The sequence below is a fragment of the Adiantum capillus-veneris genome, chromosome 20 (genome assembly GCF_014529385.1).
Source record: "Adiantum capillus-veneris isolate H3 chromosome 20, ASM1452938v2, whole genome shotgun sequence".
Taxonomy (NCBI): domain Eukaryota; kingdom Viridiplantae; phylum Streptophyta; class Polypodiopsida; order Polypodiales; family Pteridaceae; genus Adiantum; species Adiantum capillus-veneris.
This window is the reverse complement of record NC_140950.1, coordinates 24,082,825-24,092,085: the sequence shown is the minus strand read 5'-3', so window position 1 is coordinate 24,092,085 and position 9,261 is coordinate 24,082,825. Positions and strand designations below refer to the sequence as shown.

General features: G+C 42.7%; 1 protein-coding gene across 1 annotated transcript; it reads right to left on the bottom strand.

Annotated features, from left to right (window-relative positions):
* Positions 1-6,945: 6,945 nt before the first annotated feature.
* Positions 6,946-8,754, bottom strand: LOC147432250 (aspartic proteinase nepenthesin-1-like). The gene is made up of 2 exons (XM_086491550.1): positions 8,047-8,754; positions 6,946-7,948 (listed from the first exon to the last, which is right to left on the bottom strand). Exons 1-2 carry the CDS (start codon positions 8,717-8,719, stop codon positions 7,197-7,199), a joined length of 1,425 nt encoding a protein of 474 aa, XP_086347676.1. The 5' UTR covers positions 8,720-8,754; the 3' UTR covers positions 6,946-7,196.
* Positions 8,755-9,261: the final 507 nt, after the last annotated feature.

Below are 9,261 nucleotides of genomic sequence, written 5' to 3'. Positions count from 1 at the left end.
TCTTTGCTTGGGTGGTTGCTTCAAATAGTTTTTGCGCATTATATTGACAATCATATCGCAACCAGTTTGCTTTCGCTTTTGCCAAGGCACGTTGTAATGCTCTGAAAAATCTTTACACCAATCACATAATTGCTCGATGCAAAAAGAAACTGCATAAGTGTCAATGGATTTAGAGTATGGGTAGATAGATTTTGGGTTACAAAGCTTGGGGGACCTTCCATGGGCATAGGGCATGCTCCGTGGAGTCTACAATGCTGGTTGCTCGCTTCTCAATGTCCACTCGCATTACTAATCCCCAATAAATGACACTGATATGGGGCACACTCTACTTTTGAAATCAGTCATGATGTTCCATGTGTGCAGGTCACATTGCATAATTACTTTGCTATGTGTATGTGCCATGGTCTTCACTAGGGCATCCATAAAAGAAGGCACCGAATCAAGAATATGCTTGTTTGTACATATCCATCTCTTGCTTTGTGGGAGCGCATCTAGGATCTTCCTTCTGAACCGCAAATATGATGGAAAATCTACCCTTAATTGGTGGAACACACTCTAACATGTCACCCAGAGCCATTCCATTAAAGCAAGGAAAGATGAGGGACCATGGCTCTTTCTGTGTTTGTGCTATGCACCTTATGTGTTTGTGCTATTCACCTTGTGTTTTTGTGCTATGCACCTTATGATGCCCTTGTAAAACAACTACCTCTAGAGTGAAAGATTGGTGCCTCTCTGCTTCATCTCCTTTGAAGTCCTTTACCACATACTGCACTTCGGGTGGCAACCAAGCGACTCCTTCAATAATTCACTTTGACATAACTCCGTAGCTTCCTTTGTCAAGATTTCCACCACGCTTGATGGCCTTGGGTATGAGGTAAACATCGATGGCACACTCATACATAAAGCGGGTGCACACTAAATGCTCAAGGTCCACCCCTGCTTATGCATTAGACCTTCCCACTACTACATCTTGAGAGGAGGCTGCAAAAAAGAAGATGGTTCTAACCTTGTGACTGTGGACATCTTGCATATCATGCTATTTTAGATTTTGATCTCTATGCACACCATACATTAGTCTAGTGTTGTAGCTTTGCTTGATCCGCATCTGCAGGTGCATCAATGCCCAAGTCTCTTAAGCACTGTGTCATATTGCCCAAATTTGATCTCTATGCACACCATACATTAGTCTAGTGTTGTAGCTTTGCTTGATCCGCATCTGCACGTGCATCAGTGCCCAAGTCTCTTAAGCACTATGTGATATTGCCCACTACACTATCCATCATCCTATGGATAGCTTCGCATTGTAAGCAGATAAGTGTGTCCTAATTGCTTCAATTATGTTCTCAAAGAAACACTCTATACGTGTCTCACTCTCCAATGTAGAGGTGATATCCTCTGTGGCTAGGGCACTGATATTTGTGACCATGAGAGTTTTGATCTTTGTTTTTAACTCCTTTGTTTCCACAGGATCCATCTATACTACAATGATAACATGTTTTGTGATTTTTAAAGACAACATAACTTGATTTTTTTTGTTGCTGCAAAACACACATGTGTGAGTGGTAATATTTTTAAAGACAACATAACTTGAAGGTTTATAATAGATATGAATTTCATTCAATGAAACGAAATGAAACTAGCCAAAACTTTTGCAACTATCAAACTAACTTAAAGAGTAGGGCATCATTCAATGGGACTAATGACAACTCCAACCCAATAGTAGAGCTGATGCAGAGAGCAACACTGAAGTAGCCTAAAAAGCAGGGCATCATTCAATGGGACTAACGACAACTCCAACCCAGTAATGGAGATAATGCCGAGAGCAACAATGAACTAGCCTACAAAGTAGGGCATCATTCAATGGGACTAACAACAACTCCAGCCCAATAGTAGAGCTGCTATCGAGAGCAACAATAAGCTAGCCTAAAAAACAAGGCATCATTCAATGAGACTAACGACAACTCCAACCCAAGACTAGATCTCATGTCGAAAGCAACACTGAACTAGCCTAAAAAACACGATATCATTCAATGAAACTAGCAATAACTATAGCGCAATAGTAGAGATGATACCAAAAGCAACATCGAACTAGCTTAAAGGCACATATACATAGATCACACACAAGACGTATAAAGCAGCCTATTATCTTGTACAACGAAAATCCCAGTCCAATAATAGAACTGATGGTGACGACAAGACTAATTGAGCTAACCATAAGTCAAACGTAACCAACCATGTTCAACAATGACACTTCCGGTCCAAAATAGAACCAATGCCAAAGTGAAAATAGTGGCCACATTGTAAAACAAATTAGTTTCATCAATTTGCATGACGACACTACCGGTCCAAAGTAGAATCAATGCCGAAAACAAATTGATTAACTACTTATAATTTATGAGTGACAATTGGTCTAGCATTTCACAACGACACTTCCGGTCCAATAATAGGACCTATGCTGACGTGAAAGGAAAGATCAACACACTTTAAAAATTAGGAACTTGTTTAATGAAAAACATTAGAACAAAAATTTCAACCAAATTTATTACACAAGAAAATACATAAGAAGGGCGAACTGCCTGGCTCTCTCATTTTTGCCCTCTTCTGCATAATACCATAGTGGCCCTCCTAGCGGTCTACGCTACTTCGCTATCTAAAGACCCTCTTTCTCCACCTTCTCTCTCGTCTCTCTCTATCTCTCCCTTTCCCTCTATTCTCGCCAGTGAATAGTTGGGTGAACCTACTATATTGTCTTCCTCTTGAAGCTAGGCCTGCCACACTGCTGTAAAGGGAAACGGCCACTAGCTCCCAATCCTATAAAGGTGAGCTTCCTTGCTCACTTAGCATTGGTACTGTGTGTCTCTGAAGAGCGTGTGAGTACTTGTGTGCATTGAGATTGTGAGGGTTTTACCCACAAGGGTGAAGCTTTTTGTAATTGGCTATATGGCAAAGGGCAAGGATAAGCAGGCTATTGTGGAGTTGGCAGCTCCGACTCCATCTCAGGTGACTTATGGCATTGTTATGGACTACTGTCCGTATTGTGTGGTGTGATCACTTGATGTTATGGTACTATTCCTCATGCATATACTGTAATGTTACTTCTATTGAGCCTTTTATGTCTATGGCACGGTTGGTTAATTATTCCCCTTTAGGAAATGCTTTCAATTTATCATTGAATCATAAAGAAGTGCACCCATTTATATCTGCGGCCTTTGTTTGTGATTCCCTTTCAAGTGTAGGGTTTTTTTGTCGATGCATATATATGGTCATGTCATTGGCTTGGTTTATTTTAACATTGAAAGAAGGTAGCCTCTTGCAATACTGGATGAATGGTGCCTTAAAAAGCTTAAAATTATGATTGAAGGTCTTCTTAACGCTTGGTGAAGGACCTATAAGGTAGGGTTGATCTACTTGTGGGGTGAGAAACAACGGCCTGGCATACGTACAAACCGGTCATAGGCATGTTAAAAAATAAATAAATTGAATAGAGGTATCCTATTGTAATACTGGATGATTGTTGCCTTGCACCCCCTTTTTTTAAGTTAAAAAATGATGATTGAAGTCCTTCTTAACATTTGGTGAAGGAACCTACATGGTAGGGTTGACCTACTGGTGGGTGAAAAACCGCGGCTTTGTAATTTGTTTGTTTAAATAAACTATCGTAGCAGGTATTCTACTGTTGATGAGCTTCTGGGTTGGGTACCGAGCTTACTATTCTTGCTCAATTATGGTCTATCCGTATGAGTATTGCGATCCCTTAAAAATCTGCTCAACTTGGCCATACATGGTTTGAGCTTCTGGGTTTGGTACTGAGCTTACTATTCTTGCTCAATTAAGGTCTATGCCATCTTAGTATTGTAATCCCTTGAAAAACTGCTCAACTTGGACGTACATGGTTTTTATGGTTGGTTGGGAGACTGGGTTATGATTGATTGTGGCCGTATATGGTTAAGAGTATGGTTGTATAAGGTTGTGGATTATGGTAGATATGGTTGCAAATCAGCCGCTCATGAAATTGTAAATGGTTGCTTATTACATCGAGGGTATGGGCCATGGTGGCTCTTTTTCCTAGCTTTTGGAAGAAATATGCTCCCACGGAATATCCCTTCTATATGCTGTATATGTTTAGGGGATTAGCACTCATACTTACTACCTTACATGTGGTTTTGACTCCGTTTAGGGAGGAGTAGAACTTACTTGCTAACATCTTTTTACAGGTGACTCCAAAGTATAGATTGACTGCACGTATGAGCACTCTCACACTGACCCTGAAAAAATAGCGGCAATTAATGCCAAAACTGTAAAGTCAAGAAACAAGTATATATGGCCCAGTTCAAGGCTAAATTGCCTCATAAAACTCGTCTCCGGCCTTATCTCATGAGAGCTTGCAAAGCAAAAGGAGCTCCAAATGGTCCCCCCGCCCCCCTCCCCTTGTAAATGAAACACCATCTCTGAATAATTGAGCAGCTTCACCTTTCTTATTATTTATCTTTGAAAGCAATTTAGTTGGTTGACATCTATAACGTGTGGAATACCCATGCATCACCTGCATACGGTGCCAATGGTAACTAAAAGTTGTGTTGTTTCCATGGGTGCAGGTGAGGATTACCTTCTCAACTATGGTTTTCAAAGTTCCTTGGATTGAAGATGGTGGATTTATATATCTTAAGGCTCTTAACTCTCTTGTACTTGTGTATAAAGTCTGTTAAAGCGTACAACACCTTGCATGTCACAACCTCAAGTGTTTTTGTTGTCTTCCATCAAATTCATCCAAATGCGTACAACACCTTGCATGTCACAACCTCAAGCATTGCTTGCATCTTGTTACGCTATGTGTAGTGAGACATCAAGTTTTCCCTCATCTTCCATCAAGTGCAACCAAAATCATGCGGCTTCCTTGTATGGTGCAACTCCAAGCATGACTTGCACCCTACAATGTTGCATGTAGCCTATGTGGCTAGTATATATCATCATCACCCACCTCCTCATATTTTGATCGAACAACAACATCGATGGGTGGCTGCCGCTTTTGAGAAGAAATTGTAGAGATGTGCTTCTTCTACACAAGCCAAGGAGAAGCCTGCATCCTGTTTCTCATCAGAAGCCGATGTAGAGATGATGCCGACCTACCCTAACTGTGACACCACTGCTGCTTGAACTTGAAATACACCCGCGCGAATGCAGAAGGCTAGAGAGAAATAACATTGCAATATTATTTCTTTATCTCTAATGGTTTGAAAAATTAGACCCACATCTCTCTCTCTCTCTCTCTCTCTCTCTAGCCATCCACATCGATGTCAATGGCCATAGAGATGGCTTTCACAATTTTTGCACTCTATTGTTCTTATTCTTTCCCTTTTAATAGGTCTTGAGTTTATGAATCTTTGAATTCACTTGGGATCGTTTCCATTATGCACTATGTATAGCTTCACTTCTCTTCTCTGTCTTCTCTCTCTCTCTCTCTCTCTCTCTCTCTCTCATGCTCATGTACGGTGGGATATAGATGCTCATCTTATTTGTTTCTCTCTTATGTTCTTCGCTACTCAAAACAAATTAACCATTTATCGTTTTCGATTTTAAGAACAAGGGAACCAAGCTTATGCCCAAATATAAGGTATTTATAGGGATCTATAAAAAAGCCCAATTTCAGACCTTGAAAGTGAAGGTCTCTGTTTGAGTTTGAAATGTTTTATGCATTCATATAAACAATCACACCACTAGGCTTTGAGGCTCTCACATTGTATATTGGTAGAAAGACCCTCAATCTTTTATTTATGTCCAATTTTTTCCCCGATAATGACGAGTGTCTTTCTAGAAAATTTTTAGCATAGAACTTTGATAACTTCGATGTGCTGTTTTTGTAAGTTGATTAAAAAAGGCTTATATCGGTCATCTATTAAGAAAAAACATGATTTGATTCTAAGAAAAGAAGCTCATAATTACTGGTGCTAGTCGACCATGTGTAGTGTAGGGAGGGCGCCCTTGTATGAAGATTACATCCTTATAGTGTGAGTATGGCACCCTTGTTATATGAAGGCAAGAAAGGTGCAATAAACTACTATCAATTTGATGTGGCTGAGAGGAGGAAGGGATGTACATGTTGTCAAGTACGTACAAAAGACAATCCAGAACCAAAGTACTTGACAATGAAGAACTATAAATGTCACCATACAAAGAGAAACATACATGACTTGAGAATTAAGTAAAGAGCTAGAGTTGAGAAAATTCTCTTATAAGTTAATGAACCTTACTACATGCTCAAACATGTGCATCCCATGTCAGACAGATTGGGGCCAAAGAAAAGTGCGAGCAGGATAAAGAGAGATTGAGCTCATGAAGAGAGAAGATAATAATTTCAAATATTGCATTAATTTTGTTAAAAAGTAAACTTTGATCTTTTGGGATTTTAGGAAGAAATCTATCCATTCATAACCCTTTTTCGACATGTTGGATGCCTCGATCTATTTTAACTCCCTTATTCCGCTCCCTTATTCAATCAAGATGGTGTATCAATATACAACAAATGATAAAAATTGTGTTTGATGATGAGATTGAGTATTTTGCATACAAACTTTTGCTTGGGGTTGTCTTTGCTTTGAAAAAACTCGCTTGGTGCATGGTAAGACTCGAACGGTTGCATGCAAATTGTTTGGCTCAGAAAGCAAAGTAGATGTACGGTGGGAAAGGGCTACCCCACAATCCCTGATCTTAGGGAAGCATCGACATGAAGAAGGTTATGGCAGAGGCAGATATTGTATGCGAGTGAGTGCCAAAAAATGCCCGATTTTAATTGGAGTTAAGAGCCTGTACAAAGCCTTTGTGAGAGAAGCCAACCTATGCCTATTGCAAGATGCCCTCTTGTTAGAGAGAGAGAGAGAGAGAGAGAGAGAGAGCCATTTAAGTTCAGATAACCTTTTCTTAGCTTCAATATCATCTAATTGACAAATAAAGAATGGTTAATGGGATCCTTGCCATGGATCTATTGTTGCCACTGACATGATACGCTTGTACATCTATACTAACATAATCTATACTAACATAATATGGCGAAAGTGGGAGTCCTTTACGCGTGTCGACATCTGCGAGTTGAAGGTTAAAGTCCAAAAATAAGACAAGCTCCTGAGGACGCGATAGAGAGAAAGGCGGCCGGCCGTACTAGCAATGATTATGGTTAATATAACTGAGCAGCTGCAATATAGCTAGCAAGCCCGGGACGCAAAGCCAATTTGCGCATTATCAATGTCGTAGAGCACCTTGTAGTTCTGATGGAGAATGTTTCCCACAATCTGGAGGCCGCCGGCGGTGGGGATCATGGCAAGGCAATAGTTCGCCTGGTTATCCACGGGAATGAAGTAATTCTCTAGAGGGATGGCCAGATCCAGTCCTTGCATGTGCAGAGTCAAGGGCGGGATCGCCGTGCTTGGCTGCCCGCTTGTCGCGTAGCAGAGGGGCAAGTATGGATGGCCTGTATACCTTGGCAGCCTCACAGATGCATCAAATGCTTGCTGCAATGCAACGAAGGCAGCATTTGGCACATATGTGTATGTAGTGCCTGAGTCCAAAATCATGCCCCCTCCTCCTGTGGAGTCTATCGAAAACGTGCCGGCTGGGATGTTGAGCCTCTGATTGTTGACACTGAACCCAAGCACATCAATGTAGTAAAGGGCCGCCATCACAGCCGGGTTCACAAGCATGGACGTAAAGCCCATCGACGAGGCGTTCTCTGCGGCTGTCTCGCCCATGAGCAGAGTGGTGCCTTTGCTAGAGGATGTGTCAGTTGGAGAGACAAGGCAATAGGAGAATTTCTTGCCGCCTAGAGCCTGGCCGAGCTGCGATGGAAGGGAGAGGACGCTTTGCCCCATGCCCACCAATCCGGCGGCACCCCCATATTCGCCTTGATTGTTGTAGCCGCACCCGAATGCGAGTCCGGGGAATGCTGTCGAAGTTCCGTCTACAGAAGACATGATGATGAGAAGAATGCTGGCAGCCCAAAAGCAAGAAATGAGAGAAGAACATTTCAAAGCTTGCAGATTGTCATAGTACATCTACCTGTTGAGAGGAGAGTGAGAGTGTCAGTGCCAAGCTGGCCCTGGGTGCTGGCCTGGCTGGCATAGCTATAGGTGTAACGGCAGGAGGAGTCAGACTGGCATTGGCCCGGCAAAGACTGGCATGCAGCGCTCGAGCATGGCAATGTCGCATATGTCGACGATGATACCGGCACAAATGGAGCTCTGTCCTGATTCACACAAGCCTGGCAGGGCTGGCATTGCATCCATACCAGCTGGCTGCCTGTGTCCATGATCATTGCAAATGTCTGCGCCGGTGTGCCGATCGTTATCTCCATCATGTAGAGACCCGGCCCCGCATTGACTGAGAACTTGGCGCTGGATGAAAACTGGCTGGACTCGTTGTTGCGGCGCGCCACAATCGCCTCATTCAGCTGCGTGTTGAGCGCTTGAATGCGGGTGGCATCGTGCTGCGCGAGAGTGGCCAGCCGCTCTGCAAGCGTGGCATTGCGCGGCACGACGTCGGATCGGGGGAGAAGTCGCACGCTGTGCTGGATGTCACTGCTATTTCTACTCTTTGTAGGCGTGGCGTCTTGGAGGCCTCTCCTGCCTATGAAGGCCATATTAATATTGTCCGCAGCAGCATCATGCAGCAAGTTAGCTATGGCTATGAGGAAGATTAAGAGGAAGGTGATGGCACCTTCTGAGGCCGCCATTGCACACAGAGAGTGGTAGCTGGCGCTCAGCTGCAGCTGATCTAGCTATGGTGGCACTAATAGAATGCACAACCTGCACGGAGGTGAGAGCTTCTGTCGAGCTGTCCTGCGGCATCTCCAGGTATTTATACAAGCCGATGATCGCCATCGCTGGCTCGATCTCTGTTGCAGCTGCTTCAGCTACCGCTCCTGCAAGCTCCGCCAAGCCCTTGACTCACGCTTCGCAACTAAAGCTTCACCTACTGATTAGTAGGTTTTACTATTTAAAAGTACCTAATCGCACCTCTACCTTCTATAGTTACCTGTAAAAATCAAACAAAATGGCAAAACATACACAATTTGAAGAACTTACCGCTTGGCCATGTTCCTACGACCAGAAAATTTCTCTTCTCATATGTGTGCGTGTGTGTGTGAATAAGAAGAGGAAAATGGAATATTAAACTTTGTGTCACCCAAGTGTGGTAGATTGGTTATCCAGTTTCCCTCTACAATAGGCTAGCAGTGGGTCTTCAAATCAAGACTCATCAAATAGATCTACGACA